Below are 15,885 nucleotides of genomic sequence, written 5' to 3' on the forward strand. Positions count from 1 at the left end.
ACAAAACAATGCATTCGTCCGAAGTCTTCTATATTTTTTTCTCCATGAATTGGCCACGCATAAAGATCGCAAACGCGCAAGCACTAGATTATTTGCCTTCTTTTTTTCAATTCGTGTCTCTTTTCTTTTCCACCCGTGTGGCCCAGTTGTGTGTTGGGTCTGAGCACAACGATGCTATGATAAGAGGAATGGTCTTATGATAATGAAGATAAGTTTACGTTTGATCTACTTGCGAGACAGTATACTGGTTACTCTCCTATTGGCTTTGATTGGTATTATAGTAGCCTCGGGCCCTCGACATATCGGATATTCTAAGATGGCCGACTCTGGGATTTGAGTCCTGTCGTTGACGGGTCTCTTATGAAGAGCACCTCAGAATATCCTTCCAAGATCCCTGATACCGGTATATACGGAACCTTGCGTTCCGTTCCTTCCAAGGAAACCCGCTAAGAGATCGAAGGCTTTGCTTTCTCGATTTTTTTCTCAACTCTCGACACATCCGATGTAAATTGCTCTCTGGTGTAACCTCTTTCCTATGGCATTGTGTACTAACTACCCCAAGCCATTGCATGATGGGGTCGATCTATGTAAACGCATATATACCCCATTGATTGGGTGGAAGATAGAGTAGCAATGCACAACGTCATTTCATTCATCGTCTATGTCATTCCTTTCTTTTTACTAGCCGGAAATCTATTCAATTTTTACTATCCGACTACACCCTTACAGAGTGCGCTCAATGAGCTCCATGCCGTAGTCCTCCTTCAGGGTCTTGATGAGAGGCTCACAGATGTCCCAGGTCACGGGAGCGAGAACACCCTATAATGAAGTCAGTACAGAAAACCTCGAGAGCAAAGGGGATATGGAGAAAACGTACAGTCTTGCTGATGGTACCATCGAGAACCTGCTTAACAGCAACACCACAAGGAATACCAACAGTGCGGGCCATGGCCGAGGAGACGGGGGTACCGTACTCGCACAGGGTGGAGGTACGGGTCTCCTTGGAGCCGTCCTTGTTCTCAATCTCGAACTTGTGCTGGAGCATAACGAGATCACGCTCGTCGGGACCGTACTGCATCTTCTGCTCGAGGGTAGCGCAGAGGGTGTCGAGGGCGTTTCCGCGGGGAATGGTCTGCTCGTCGGAGAAGAGACCAATCCAGCGCAGGCCGGAGAGAAGACGATCACGCTCTTCGTTGTTAGGGAAGTTAGTCTTGGACGCGATGGCCCAGTGCAGATCCTGCTCGGAGGACGAGGTAGCGCCGAGAACGGCCTTGGTGGCCTCCTTCCATGAAGTGGCCTTATCGAAGACACTATTAGGTGCGTCGTTGAGGAAACCAATGTCGACAAGGACCTTGATCATCTCAGGGAAGCCCTGGTAGCGGAGAGTGCCGCGAATAACGGTCTGGGCCTCGGGGATACCGTAGCGCTCGCGGAAGGGAGTCTGGAAATGTTAGTTTACTGGAATTAAGATTTTGAATGCATAAATGTCATACAGAATCGCGGTTAGGGTAGCCGACGAAGGCAAATCCAGGGTAAATGAAGAAGGGCTTAGCGGTAGCCATCAGATCAGGGCCGTCGATGGACACAACCTTGCCATCTGTATTCTGCATTAATACTCTTTGGTTCCTGATTAGATGTGAATGAAGCACGTACCTTGGTAGATCTTGGCGGCGTTACGGAGGGCAAGAAGCACACCGCGGCTGGGCTAGTTAGTTATTTGTTCAAACAAAACTCAGAATTGGACTTTTGCTAACCTAGACCAAGAGAACTTGAAGAAGCCATTTGTTAGTTATTTATCAAATTAGGGAGAATTTGGCTTTTGCTAACCTTGTATCCCAGGGGGTTGTTGGAGCATTCGGGGGCGGGCAAGCTGTTGTATGTTAGCTATACCTGCTATAGAACATGGGAATGATCTGACGAACCCTCCACAGAAGGAAACAAATCCGGTAACCTTGCCGCCAGCAGCGTGGACCTCGTGAATGGTCTTAACAGCGTCTATTTTCTTTTATAAGCGTCGGTCTGTTTTAATCTCTGGTAGAAACACTTACAGAGGTGATCAAGACCAGGGTCGAGACCGATCTCGTTCATGACTGTGATACCAGCCTCGCGGCACTGCTCGTCCAACTCCATCATCGCCGGGGAAACGTAAGATGTGGTAACCACGTTTGTCTGTTGTAGTGAATTAGTAAAATGCCCGCTTCCTCTATAGAGATCATAGTTACCTTGGTGCGGATAGCAGACTTGATGACAGTAGCGTGGAAAGTGTATGGGATAAGCGAAATCACAACGTCGGCCTGGTTCAGGGCAGCATCGAGAGCGGCATCGTCGTTGACATCAAGAGAGATGGCCTTGGCGTTCTTGAAGCCAGAGGCCAGGGCCTGGGCGCTCTCGAGGGTACGGCAAGCTATTACCGCATCGTCAGCGATTATTCATTGCAATAGGAGTTCATGTAATTCAATTGGACATACCGACAGTGACCTCAACATCAGCCTTGCTGAGAACATCAACAGTGGGCTTAGTGACTACCAGAAACCCAAAATTAGCAAATGTATTAACTCTAGAAGCTCGATGCGGGGCACCATGACGCGTTTAGGGCTTGGAGATTTGAAAGAGAGACGGGAGGCGTACCGAAGCCCGAACCCAAAAGGAGGGCCTTGGAACCGGCGATTTGCTTAACCATTTTGATTCAATTGATTTGATAGATGATATTGGGGTAGTTCAACTGGAGAACATCCCGCAGTCCTTCTGTGTGACTCAATATCACGTGAACCGGTATCGGGGCGGGGTGCTTACTAACCACAGACTCGCCCCGGGGGCCGGGCCGGGGCATCAAAAGGTCGTTTCCACCGCCTGCTGTTTGAGGCCAGTTATTTTGAAGCTGAGAAGGGAACAAGTTGTTGAAAAGGACATTTTTGTATTAGATGATCTGAAGTATGTAGTAAGACAGATAGAAATGGATAAGAAAGACAATCCATGTTCAAGAAAGCTAGCTATAACCAGAGGAAAAGCGCATGTATGCAAACAACCAATGCAGGCAAAAAGGAGGTGGAGGATTAGTAGATGATATTTTATTTACCGAGGACCGATGTAGTGTACGGCGATGCAAAATATATGCTGATATCAAGTCGGGCGTGCCCAACAGAAACTCCGCAAAAAGCAAGACGCCAGTGATGCTGAAGCTGAACAAAAACGAGTAGACACAGGGTATATGATAGACAATTTACTATATGTCTTTGACCTTTCCACCTTGACGCCACATCATTGAGTCTGGATTTTCCTCGCTCGACTTTGAGTCGCCGGCGAAGTTCCCCTCTGCATTGGGGTCCTGTCGGGACTTGGAAATCCGTCTCTGCCATCCAAGCATCACAGGTAGGAAGTGCCACAGGTCGAACTCTGGCCACATAACATTGAGGAACACGATCTCCGTGTTCTCATGGGTCTGCCAGAGCATAAAGTCACTCAGGCGTTCGACGCCTGAAGTGCGGATCAGGATATCCAGGGGCGGAGTACCCTTGGTCAACATGTGGTCGTTTAGAGTTTGACGAGTGATGGTTTCGGGGGAGATATAGACTGGGCTATCTGACCCAGCGGTGGATCTTGTTGGTGAACCTCCCTTGGGGTCTTGCTGGTTTCCGAGGTGGAGGGTTGTGGAAGATGAGCAGGAAGACATCGATCCATAAATTCGGTCGGACTCGTGCCGAGGAGATGCATCATCCTCGTGCCCCGAAGAACCCGACGTGGATTCAGAATCACTGTGTAATTCGTGTGTTGTCGAGCCAAGTGTTTGGGCGCGGATATTATGTGCGATATGGGATTCCGAGAAGGGATTGCGAGAAGCGGCGGTCGCGGAGTGACTTTGTTCGATCGGCGTGCTATAATCCTCCACCGTGTCGCGGATAGCGGAGGTGATCTCGTCGCGGGAGGTGTAGGGGAAACAGATATTTAGCACGCGGTCTCCGTTGCGGCTGGTCATGTCGACTGCTTTGTTGACGGCCTCCAAAACGTCGGGTTTGAGCATATCGAGACGGCCCAGGACGCGAACCTTTGCTCCGTATCGATCAAGTAGGTCTCCGTGCTGAGCCATCTGCGACAGCTTCACCTTTGCCATTTCCATGAGTGCATCCACCTCGAATTTTGAGCGTTTGAAGTTCTCGATGCTGAACGCGTAGATCGTGACTACCTTGACTCCACTCTTGTAGCAGACTTCAAGGATCTAATTGTCGTCAATATGGACACAATACGGACACTGTCGTGTAACCCTGAGCTAGCAAAACGTAGCACTCACTCTTGCAAGGGCTTCAAACCCCAGATTGTGTCCCTCCACTGTCTCAATTCCATGTGATCGAGCAAAGCGCCTGTTTCCATCCATGACAAAGGCCACATGCTGTGGGACAGGGCCCTGTTGGATTGCGCCGATCAGCAATTCCTTTAGGCTCGTGATGGCATATTCGGCAGGCGGAGAGGCGAGGAACCAGTTTCGGAGGCGTGACATATGCATTGAACCCGACATGATGAATATGTTGAAAGATGTAAGTCCTTAAACTCCGTAGAAAGAAAAATTGAGGAGTTGGGGATCGGAACTGTGTATGGAGTTGAAGATAAAAAAGGTGCACGGTTAGCCGGATTCGGGCTTTGTGCTACTAAAACGCGACGTGGTCGGTTATGACAGTCTGATTAAAGGGGGCAATTTTTAGAATAAGTTTTGAGGCGATGCACTTTTTTTTGCCTAGGCTACATCATTTTCATATGCATTTCTAGTTTTAGTTTTTTTAGCCCCCTTCTTAGAAGAGGCGAAAATGAATCATCGGCGATTTATCTGATCTTATGGGTTATAACACCCCGATGTTTATTTCATATTTTGGGTACATAACTAATATATATATATATATATATATATATATAATAAGTGTACTCTCTATATAAACAATATTCTACAATATATAATGAGATAATAACCTATAGCCTTGAAATACATGTTAGGCTATCAAGTTTTTACCCATATACTGCCTGCACATGCACATGTGACTCCGTAGTTATGCTAACTATAGCACAGCCATATTTATGATCAACCTCTACATTTAAATCGACAGCCCTGGGCTGAATTATTACAGAGCTAAAAGTCCAAGAAATAGGAGGCTCTGGAAATTCTGTAGATGAAAAGGAAGTGATCGACTAGTGCTAGCCACATGACCTCTGAGTAGCATGATCTGACCCGGGATTCGCCTCCAAAGTTTAGCCTGTCTAAACATCATCCATTGAACTCTTTCCCCGGATATTTGATATTGTCAGGCGGATTGATATAACTATTATTGCACGGATGCATGGCTGCCTGAAGCTCCCGAATCTCCCGTCAACTCCGTAATCTGGGGAAGTGTCCACAGGTCCACTGATAGCCGAGAGTCAGAGTTGAATACGTAACTATCATAGACATCCTACCTAAGTCGTATGGTGCCTTCTTTTTTTTAATATTATGATACCCTATGGTTTTAGTCATAAATGGACGATCAACCGATTTTACTAATACCATTCTATTATAAACCTTCATTGGCAAACATCCATATCATTCGTAAGTGCATAAGCACCGCTTTCGTGTCGCTAACTGCTAATTGATGAGGACATAATGTACATGAGATGGAGAATCAAAAGCTAGTTTGAATATGTCATAGAAGGGCATCTTGAAATAGGCCTCCGCTTCATTACTAAGTAGATCAAGTGGCCCGTCGCAGCCTCTCCTCTAGCTCTTGGGCGACACTTTGTGACTGAACCTCCTCGTAGCATGGAGGTGGCTCCACGGGCTCGGTACCGGTGTCAGATACTCGACTGCTTTGTGACTCTTCTGGTGTCTCGCTCGGTCTAGCATTTTGGCTAGTATTAGGCGGAGCTTCATATGCAGGCAACTCTTCCAAATGAACTGCTGAGAGATCCACGTTTTGTTGCCCACGAGTGCCTTCGCTTGTGTTCTCAACAGCCTGCTCAAGTCGTTCCTTGATTCGCTCGAAATTGGTATGGAAGTCAAAGGCTCCGCCCTCCTTAAATGTCACTTTCAACTGAATGGCAGGTAGAGATGGTGAAACGCCACCTCCAGGTACTGGCTGTACGAGAGCTGTCCATATATTGGGCCCAAAGAATGGCGCAGATACATGGGAGTCACGGACATTCAAGAGAGGTGACGAGAAGGACTGGAATTCATTGCTTCTGGTGGCGGGAAGGTAGACAATCTGGCGAGTCACCGCGAGTGTTAGAAGAGGAAGACATGGAGGTAAATGGATACTGACTCTTTGGTTGGTGAGGTGGATATAGCCGGCATTGCTTTGAATTGAAAGTTTTTCTGCGCCTTTGTATCCCACCGGTGGAGTCAAGGAGAGACTGGTACGAGGAGGAGAGGAGTAGATCAAACGCTCGTTGGGAAGACGGACGAAGCCATCCTGGTCATCAAGCATTACCCAACTAGACAGTCAGTATAGATGCGTATATGGGTCTGGTCCTGGCCTCAGAGAGAAGCAGTCATAGGAAGCAGAGGCATACTTGAGAGACATGATGCGAGATTAATTCAGGTGCATGTGACACCGTTTTTATCAAGGAAACGGTCAAGGTTGGGGATGAAGATGAAAGGTGGGAAGGAATTGGGGACGTGTGGGATTAAAAGAGATTTCCCCAAAGAGAAAGGATTTATAAGTCAAAGGGATGAAGACTTGTAGAATATCAAAAGTGAAGTTGGAAAGGCGGGGCAGGCGGGGAGACCTGCAGGGGAAACTTCTACGTTGTGTACTGTACTTGTTATACATGAAAATTCCCTTTTTTTTCTTCTCGTGTTATATATAATTTAGATATAATTTAGATATAATTACACTACATTATGTATTTAACACTATATCAAATTCTATATTGTCTCCACCATAAGCTTAATCGTTTCACTTGTGGCTATAGCTTCTAGGCCGATCCCATTAAAAAATAGCCGCATGACGCTTTGATCGCCGAATACCAGTTTGCATGTGAATTAGACATGTTAAGGAATGTAAATGTTGGTGGAAAGGGTAGGAATTCCAAAAGATTTACTCAGATATATTAGCTGTCGAATGTAAGATATATAACATGATATACAACATTGAAAGAAAATACCTCAGAAATTCGTTGAACTTCCATAAGATGTCACGTTCTAGAAGCGTCCGAGTCAAAGCGCGCTAAGACGTCAAAACTTTCCAACTTCAGATTCCATCCCCCCCCCCTCTCAACTTCTCCCATCTTGTCTAATATATTAGATCATACGTGATCTGACGTTCGAAACTAAGGTGGGTCCCCCCAAGCTCTTCCCGGTTATCCGTACTTACATTCATCTTTTCTTAAGGGACTTCATGTCGACACGATCATAACACTTTCACCCCTCCACCCTTCTTTCCCCCGGAAACTGCCCATCGGGCTTCTACAGTACAATGGGAGAAAAAGGCCAGTACATCCCACCCCTCATTGGGTGGATGTATGATTTGGTCCTTTGGACATTCTCCGTACTCATCGACCTCTTCTTCCGCGAAGTCCACCCCCGAGGCTCATGGAAGATCCCCCGCCGCGGTCCCATAATTCTGGTGGCAGCTCCTCATGCGAACCAGGTATGCCGCGCCCTTCCGGTTCCACACACACAAGCTAATGATGGATGTTTACCTAGTTTGTGGATTCCTTGGTTTTGATGCGTGTCATTCGCAGCGAAGCGCAACGTCGCATCTCATGGCTTATTGCGGACAAGTCTTTCAAACGCAAGTTCATTGGATTTCTGGCGAGGGGAATTGGGGCATTGCCCGTGGCACGTGCCATGGACAACTTGAAACCCGGGACCGGCACTATCTATCTCCCCGACCCGATCAACGAGCCAACTCTGCTACGAGGTGTTGGAACCAACTTTGAAGGGAAAGGCTTCGAAAAGGACGGAACTATTGCTTTACCCACCATCAACGGAACTTCACACAGTACTGCGATCGCCGAGATCAAGGGACCAGAGGAATTGGTCCTCAAGAAGGCTTTCAAGCACAGGGATGCGCTGGCCCAGCTTACTGGACGGGATGACATTGATCGTGATGGAAATTTCACTGGAGATGCATCCAACCAGGATCCAGATTTCAAGGGTACCAAATTCAAGGTTGCTCCGCATGTAGATCAGACCGCAGTCTATGAGGCAGTATTCAAAAGGCTGGGCACAGGAGGATGTGTCGGTATCTTCCCGGAAGGTGGAAGCCACGACCGCACTACACTACTTCCCTTGAAAGGTAAGCTCTTTGTGTCTAATAGATCCAAAATATTCACTGACATGACACTGACATGATATAGCTGGTGTCGCCCTGATGGCTCTGGGCACTCTGGCTGAAAACCCGGACTGTGGTTTAAAGATCGTGCCTTGTGGCATGAACTATTTCCATGCCCACAAGTTCCGCTCCAGGGCCGTTATTGAGTTTGGTACTCCAATTGAAATTCCCTCGGAATTGGTGGAGCAGTTCAAGCAAGGTGAACGACGGGAGTCTGTCGGTGCTTTGCTGGAAATCATCTACGGAAGTCTCGTCTCGGTTACTGTCACTAGTCCTGATTACGAAACTCTTATGGTAGGTTTCTTCTTATGTCAGAAATTCCCCTTCGCTAACAATTCGCAGGTCATTCAAGCTGCCCGTCGTCTATACAACACCAAAGGCAAAAATCTCCCTCTTCCTATGGTCGTGGAGCTGAACCGTCGTCTTGTGAAAGGTTACGCCCACTTCAAAGACGATCCGCGGATCGTTGGTCTACGCAAGTCTATTGTAGATTATAATAAACAGCTTCGTATTCTCGGAATCCGGGATCACCAAGTGACATACGCCAAATTCTCCATTTTACAGGTGGTGGCTACATTGATCTATCGCCTAGGAAAACTGGTTCTCTTGGCAATCGGAACGCTTCCTGGTTTCCTGCTCTTTACCCCCGTTTTCATTGCGACCAAGTACCTCTCGGCTAAGAAGTCCAAGGAAGCACTGGCTGCTTCTACAGTGAAACTTCAAGGCCGAGATGTCATGGCCACATGGAAGCTTCTTATTGCCCTTGCATTCGCTCCGGCACTCTATGCATTCTACACTGCTGCCCTCACTTATTGGACGTACTGGAACCGAGTCAATGGAATGGTTCCAGACTGGGTACCACTTTGGTCGGTAGTGATGATCGGCATGGTACTCTTCCCCACAATCACTTTTGCAGCCCTTCGGATTGGTGAAGTGGGCATGGACATCATCAAGTCACTTCGCCCACTTGTTCTATCTCTGAATCCATCATCGGCCAACACGCTGGTGCGACTTCGAGAGAGACGTGCTGCACTGGCTCATCAGGTGACAGATGCGATCAATACCATGGGACCAGAGCTATTCCCTGACTTTGACGCCGCTCGAGTTGTCACCGATCCATTCCGGGAAGCGAGCAACACTGATACGAAATCCGAGAACGAATTGCCAGAGATTAGAAGAACCAGCGTGGCGGACCATGGCGAGAAAATGCCTTCGTCAGAGCCCCTCCCCCGCAACGAGTCCTTCCACAATCTGGCCAACATTGGCTTCTTCTCCACACGGCCTCCTAGTCGTGATCGTAGCCGCAGCAGATCTGCTAGCGCCCGACCTGGGTCTCGTCACGGACTGAAGCCGCTCAGCCCTCTCACTCCGAAAGACCCGCTTGAGGATGTCAGTTCACGGATTCGTGATGCCATGAGGGAGCGCGGAGAGCGTCGTCGACGCCGAAGCGAAGATGGAAGCTGGGATATGGGCAGCTCGGGCCCTGGAACTCCATCCAGCACTGAGGAGTCCCGAAAAGATCTTTGAGATGTGAGCTCCCTTGACCATTTCCTTTTACCATCCCGACTATCATAGTGGGCTGTGTACGTATTTGCTCTTATATAATCATGCAAGATATCCTCTCTGTTTTATTTATGATTATGAATGTCATCAAGCATCCACCTAGGGGAACAACCTTGGAATTCATTCTAATAGCGTAATTAGTACAAAGTTCATCTAAGCAACTTCCTAATACAATCACGGAAGCTATGACCTTGAAACTGTGCCCCACAAAATGAAACTAGTCCTAATCTGGTAACAGTACTTACTTAAAATACCCACGCGGTTTTTGAAGCTCATTGTTTCAACCTCCCTTTCATACTCTCGATATCTCTTTTAAATCTCACAATGGAACCTACTCAGAACCAGCTGGCACGTCCGTTACCCTCTTTGAGCAGGAAATTCGGCACCTCCAACCCATCGATACATAGTGAGCGCGTCTCCCTGATGTATATGCATCAGTGGAATTCATTCGCTCAAGATGCCTTCGACCGTTTTCAACGAGAAAACCTAGTGCATCAGGTCGCTATCCATGATGAAAATGAGTTATACACAGTTGGAAACGAATTAGGCCTTACTGGCAGGTTTGTGCGAAACCTATGCGACCCAGTAATGAGGGCACTAGAGCCACTGTCCAGCATGTCGTCTATGAGATTTGCGGACCTCCAAGCTATCACTTACGACGCAACAAGTATTGTTCCAGATGTTTCTTTGGGACTTGTTAACACCCAGTGTACACCTGATAATGTTTATCTAGTCGGTGAACTAAAGACGCCATGGACATTTCCTGAGGCACATATGAGACTAGGCCGGCCGAGTACCTCTCACCATCTTGAGCCGTTGATTGGTATGTTCTCACTTATGTCTTCTTCTATCATTGTGGAGTTAAAAGCCGACCCTTCTCTTAACCAACTCCTAGGTCAACTCGTTAGTCAAATGCGAATGGCCTTTCTGCAATATGGTTTTGTGTCCACCTATGATTCTACAGTCTTTGTCAAAAGGACTGCCGACGACTGCTTTCTACTTTCTGAGCCTATCAGATATGATGCCGCCCAACCCTCGTTGCGACAACTGTTTACAGGGTTTTGTCTGATGGCCTTGTCAGAGCCGCGGTACCATGAGAGCCCATCTTTTTCTGCCACAAGCGTATCTATCTGAGTGCCCCTAGGAAGTAAGAACAGCTGCTGATATATTGAAAAGCTCAGAGGCCCTCCTCCACCACATATCTCAGATCGTCTCTGCGGAGATGAGCCTCACCCACCTCAACCGCCATCTGCACCAACCGCACAAGCAATCACTTCAACTAGTGTCGTACTCGACTATGGTCAAGGCACACCTATGATCGTCAATTGTGTTCAACAGCTATCAAATCCAAACGTAGACGCCAAGGCGGTTTGGCTGGCCGACCTGGACGGTAGGTCTGTTATTATCAAATGCTGGAGATTTGAACTTGAGGAGTTGTGAGTTATACCACATTCTTTTATTGGGCTTCACTAATTATTCATATATAGGTTTGATTCGGAAGCAGCGGTTTACGAGAGGATTTGGACACAACAACCGTCCGGGACTCATATGTTCGCCAAATGGATATCTCGAGGCAAGATCATCTGTTCGAGTGTTTTCACATCCGGCTACGCAATCGTTCTTGAGTATAGGGACGGTGCACGTCTCTCTACTATCTGGCATATCCTAAACGAACTTGAACGTACACACATTAAGACCCAGTCCCTCAACGGCATCAATGCCCTTCGGCAAGTCGCAGTACGACTCAGTGATCCGGGAATGCATAACATGCTTTATGACAGACAGAGGCGAACAGTCACTTTACTTGACTTTGAGGTTGCGGTGGAAATTCAACCTAACACTTCTATCCCCACTTATCACGAAATGGGGGCAATATTCGGGCCAACCACTATGCTATGGCATGAGTAAGGATATTCTATGTTGTATTACAAGGTTTGCTTCACTAATCCTACTTTTTTTGCTCATATCGTATCACGAATCGTATAGATGAAGATCGCTCTAGATATTAGGTATCAACGACGAGCTCACTCTTCTCCGCAGGGTAGATGACTATGTGTAGTAACCTTCCAGTGAGGCCAATATGAGCTCAGATGTATATAATGTGAACTTCTGCCGGCTGAACCTTGATAATTTCCTCAGTAATTATACTAACTACCTCTTAAACTGTACTGTTAAGTCCGCGATGGTGTTGGACCCTACTGGCCAATCACGTGCGGCATAATTGGCGTCTCTCAGCGGCCGGGCCTTTCCGATTTTCCAGTCCGAAAGAAGCAGCTCTTGGGCAAAACCAACAACCTCCCTCAATTACAACCCCCTTCCGCTTTTCCACCCCCACACAAGACCTCCGGTCATCATTCAATTGATCTCTGTCGCAATGGGTCTCTCCGACTTTTTCTCTGACGTTGTCTCCTCCTTCGGTTTCACCGAGGCCCAGGCTGAGGCTCCCGTTCAAGACACCGAGACCGAGACCACCACCCAGGAAGAGCCCGCCGAGAAGGAGGAGTCCGCTTCCACCGAGTCCACTGAGACTGAGTCCGCCGAGGAGACCCCCGCTGAGGAGGAATCTTCTGAGGAGGCTCCCGAGGAAGAGGAGGCTGAGGCCGAGGAGGAGGAAGAGGAAGAGGAAGAGGAAGAGGAGGTTGAAGACATCAAGCCCAAGCTTGAGGATGGTGAGTGACCTGTTGTTTTGACTTTTGCTTTTTTTTTATTCGCCCCCCATTGTCGCCCATGTCATGCGATCGTTGGACGTAAGCCGTTCGCACTCCAATTGGTCCTATGTGTCAAGATGTGCGTCTGCGGTATAATTTCGCCAATGGCACTGCAAAGACGAATTCCACCAGCTTTCTCGATCGGAAACTAACCATTATTTTTAGAGTGCGCCCACTCCGCCGTCTGCGCTCCCTACAAGCACCACTACGATGAGTGCGTTGAGCGCGTCACCCGCCAGGAGGAGGATGAGGATTACAAGGGCCCCAAGGAGGACTGCGTCGAGGAGTGTAAGTGCAATTGACACCAACGATGGAACCAAACGAAACTATGGGTTTGCCTTCTATCGAGTTCTGGTCCTGCGACTAACATAACCCCAGTCTTCCACCTCACTCACTGCGTGACCGCCTGCGCTGCCCCCAAGCTCTGGAGGGAGCTGAAGTAAACGACTCTTCCATTGAGTCTTGATTTCGGCGTTCCAACCCTTGCATCGATCTAGCCCACGGATATTCTTCGCTCCCCACCGCATCGATGCGGGGGAAACCCTTTGGACCGAAACGCCGGATGAAGAACCAATCCCGCTTTCATGATGGCTGCTAAGGCCAATTCATAGCCTGGTAGCTTGCCGCCTTGGATTGAGAACGCAGGGTCGATCCAGAAACGTGAAATTTTGTTTTCTGCTCGTTCCTTGCGTATGTGTGCGCATATTGTGTTTTCAAGGCAGAGAGGAGGGCCCAGAGGAAGTATGAAAGAATAATAGATCATTTGCCCTCCTCTTTCAGCCTTGCGTGTACAGATAGCTGGTCTTCCGCCTGTTCGAACTGTGCTTTTGTTTAATCTTTTGTAAAACGAATCTCATCTGTCTAGATTGACATTGTGCCCTGGTAGGCAAGGCCTATAGCCATCACCCAATTATAGTATTCATATAAGTCAGTTGTTGTGGTCATATTGATCCACAAGTACGCTCAATTTACTAAGACTGATATAGACCCAAACGAAGTCCCTGTCGCAAATTCAAAAGATATTAGGGTAACATAATGGAGTATCACATACGCTGATTAGAGGACAGCAGAAACAAAGATTCGTCAAGAACATGCACCATGGCCATGGCGCAGCATAAGAAAGGAATGAAACATCATAGCTCTTCCAAACTGGGGGTGGGATAAATCGCACATCCCAAAAGAACTCTGATAGCGGGAGGGCAATCTTAAGTCTTCATCAGAGTATCTGTATCCACAGCAGAATCATCAGACCTAACCTTCCTAACATTATCGGCCGTCCCAGCCACCTCCTCAGTCTCTTGCAACTCAACGCCTTGATCAACCTCCAACCTACGATGGTGAACAACCCTTCCAAAGAGTCCAATCGTCAACGGGAAGGGCGCAGCGACAACGGCAATTACAGCCGCAAATATTAACGCATTCCGCATATTATACGGTGGCGCAGCCTCAGCCCCAGCCTTCAATGCATCCTGAATAAGAATAAAGCATGCACCAAGCAACTGCCCACCCGTCCAGCACATGGTACTTCCAATCTCTGACGAGAGCGGATAAGTAATCTCAGCCAGGTACTCTAGAACAATGGGCAGCATCGCGAACGATGCCGCACCCAGCAGCGCCATCACCACATACGAAGGTGGGATTCCCGCCGAACTGCCCGGTGCAAATATCAGCCCGATATACGTGACTACCACCACAGGAACAAGCACCCGGATACTGCCCAGATAATGCTTGTAGCGATCTGTTATCGGCGACATGATTGCTGATGTGATGAGGCCCACCACGATCAGGATAGCTCCCGCAATGCCTGCTTCTGTCTCGGAGAATCCATGCGGACTGAGAATCTGGTTTAACAGCGAGGAAACGCTGTTGAAGAAGCCCACGTATACAGAAAACGGGACGAAGATCTGCCAGAACTCCCGCGTTCTGGTTAGTTTGCGTACTGCTTCGCCCAGTGGCGTGTGCGGCTTTGCGGACGATGCGCTTGCGGGTGTTGGTGGTGCTGCTGGAAGGAAGAATGATGGGAGTGCTGCGACGGTGGACTGTTTGGTTACGTGGTGTGTGAGCGAGAGGGAGAAAGGACCAATGGATGGCTGGAGTTTTGGGGGGTGGGTTTCACGTACGATGACCGAGATGTACAGAACCATATTTGGAATATCGGAGGGTTTTGATGCCCACTCTGCGTCAATTAGCTGGCCCAGGGCTGCGCCCAGTGGGTTTGCTAGACTGGCGACGGCTGTTGCGCTTGTGCGGCCTTTGTCTGAGAACCAGAGCTCGCTGTATCGAGTTGGTGCGCAGAGGCAGAAGGGCTGCGCGAACCCTATGAGGATCTGGCCGAACATTGCGAGCCCATAGATGCCCCCGTTCGCTCTAGTACCGGCATATCTGAGCCAGTTGCCGACTAATAGCAGTGTGGCAGTAGTGACTATGGCTGGTTTGGGTCCGCCTTTGTTCAGGATCCAGATGACGATGCTGGGAGTCTGGTTAATGAATGGGATACTTGGAGCTGGAGTGTTGTCCTCTTTCTGTTATACTTACGGGCTAACAGCGCAGAAGGCGAAGAGATAGCCAGTGCTCATCCAGTTAATAGCGCTCTCCGAGACATCGAAGTACTCTGCGGCCGTTGTCGAAATGGACGAGAATGTCAACCACTGTATAGAGTCAACGACATGCAAGGTAGGTCAATTGCAGAGCACATACATCCCAACTAACGACGATATTCAGCAATACCAGCTGGGCCAGTCCCCAAAAGCGTCGCTTGTAGACCTTGTAGATAGGTCGAGAGCCCTGCTCGGTATCTGGGAGCTCTGTAGTCGCCATGTCCACAGTTGTAACAAACCAAATTACATTCTGTGCGGACCTCTATGATAAAATGGAACAAAGCGGGCATTTAGTCTCTTGGCCTTTTTTTCATGTCACTCTAAGGATCCGAGGCACGCGCTACCGTGGTACTTGGCAGTACTTGATGAACCATACTATGATGTTACATTGAACAAGTACTATTAGGTAGTCCGTACCTTACTCTAGGTATATAGCGGGGTTGTTCATGTGAGGTTGTACTTATATTAATTTATCTTATTATAGCTACGGAGTAGTAAATATTGTATAGTTAGATATTGTATAAGTATATAGTCGAATGTATCTCTACAAGTGGATATCTCTCCCCTGTAGGTAGTCTAGTCCAGTTTTAAATGATCAAAGAAAGAAGAAAAAAAAAAGGATTCAGGGGTATGAACTTCAATATACCATTTACTCCTTACATATATGTACTCAGTATATCTTTTATGTACAAATCGAACATATCATTTAAAGAGAAAATTGTAGAG

The 15,885-nt window shown here is 48.0% G+C and overlaps 6 protein-coding genes across 6 annotated transcripts; 2 read left to right on the forward strand and 4 right to left on the reverse strand.

Moving 5' to 3' along the window:
* Window positions 1–723: 723 nt before the first annotated feature.
* On the reverse strand, window positions 724–2,680 carry lys9 (saccharopine dehydrogenase (NADP+, L-glutamate-forming); the record flags this gene model as incomplete). The annotated part of the gene is made up of 11 exons (XM_040794114.1): window positions 724–819; window positions 878–1,441; window positions 1,494–1,597; window positions 1,654–1,700; window positions 1,755–1,768; window positions 1,828–1,870; window positions 1,923–1,995; window positions 2,049–2,169; window positions 2,223–2,404; window positions 2,469–2,522; window positions 2,629–2,680. The coding sequence occupies 11 exons, from the start codon at window positions 2,678–2,680 to the stop codon at window positions 724–726; spliced, it is 1,350 nt and encodes a 449-aa protein (XP_040649364.1).
* A 543-nt stretch (window positions 2,681–3,223) lies between these two features.
* PGRI_064010 (undecaprenyl diphosphate synthase family protein) lies at window positions 3,224–4,510 on the reverse strand (the record flags this gene model as incomplete). Its single annotated transcript, XM_040794115.1, has 2 exons — window positions 3,224–4,213; window positions 4,286–4,510. The coding sequence occupies 2 exons, from the start codon at window positions 4,508–4,510 to the stop codon at window positions 3,224–3,226; spliced, it is 1,215 nt and encodes a 404-aa protein (XP_040649365.1).
* Window positions 4,511–5,708: 1,198 nt separating this feature from the next.
* Window positions 5,709–6,536, reverse strand: PGRI_064020 (GRAM domain-containing protein; the record flags this gene model as incomplete). The annotated part of the gene is made up of 2 exons (XM_040794116.1): window positions 5,709–6,447; window positions 6,526–6,536. 2 exons carry the CDS (start codon window positions 6,534–6,536, stop codon window positions 5,709–5,711), a joined length of 750 nt encoding a protein of 249 aa, XP_040649366.1.
* Window positions 6,537–7,430: 894 nt separating this feature from the next.
* Window positions 7,431–9,818, forward strand: PGRI_064030 (putative glycerol-3-phosphate acyltransferase Sct1; the record flags this gene model as incomplete). Its single annotated transcript, XM_040794117.1, has 4 exons — window positions 7,431–7,604; window positions 7,661–8,255; window positions 8,317–8,585; window positions 8,634–9,818. The coding sequence occupies 4 exons, from the start codon at window positions 7,431–7,433 to the stop codon at window positions 9,816–9,818; spliced, it is 2,223 nt and encodes a 740-aa protein (XP_040649367.1).
* A 360-nt stretch (window positions 9,819–10,178) lies between these two features.
* Window positions 10,179–13,005, forward strand: PGRI_064040 (cytochrome b-c1 complex subunit 6 family protein; the record flags this gene model as incomplete). Its single annotated transcript, XM_040794118.1, has 7 exons — window positions 10,179–10,677; window positions 10,819–10,976; window positions 11,031–11,290; window positions 11,342–11,758; window positions 12,090–12,523; window positions 12,728–12,850; window positions 12,941–13,005. 7 exons carry the CDS (start codon window positions 10,179–10,181, stop codon window positions 13,003–13,005), a joined length of 1,956 nt encoding a protein of 651 aa, XP_040649368.1.
* A 762-nt stretch (window positions 13,006–13,767) lies between these two features.
* PGRI_064050 (putative cell surface receptor/MFS transporter (FLVCR)) lies at window positions 13,768–15,379 on the reverse strand (the record flags this gene model as incomplete). Its single annotated transcript, XM_040794119.1, has 3 exons — window positions 13,768–15,031; window positions 15,098–15,210; window positions 15,260–15,379. 3 exons carry the CDS (start codon window positions 15,377–15,379, stop codon window positions 13,768–13,770), a joined length of 1,497 nt encoding a protein of 498 aa, XP_040649369.1.
* Between the last annotated feature and the right edge of the window lie 506 nt (window positions 15,380–15,885).

Source organism: Penicillium griseofulvum (assembly GCF_001561935.1).
Source record: "Penicillium griseofulvum strain PG3 chromosome Unknown contig_91, whole genome shotgun sequence".
In the NCBI taxonomy this organism is placed as follows: domain Eukaryota; kingdom Fungi; phylum Ascomycota; class Eurotiomycetes; order Eurotiales; family Aspergillaceae; genus Penicillium; species Penicillium griseofulvum.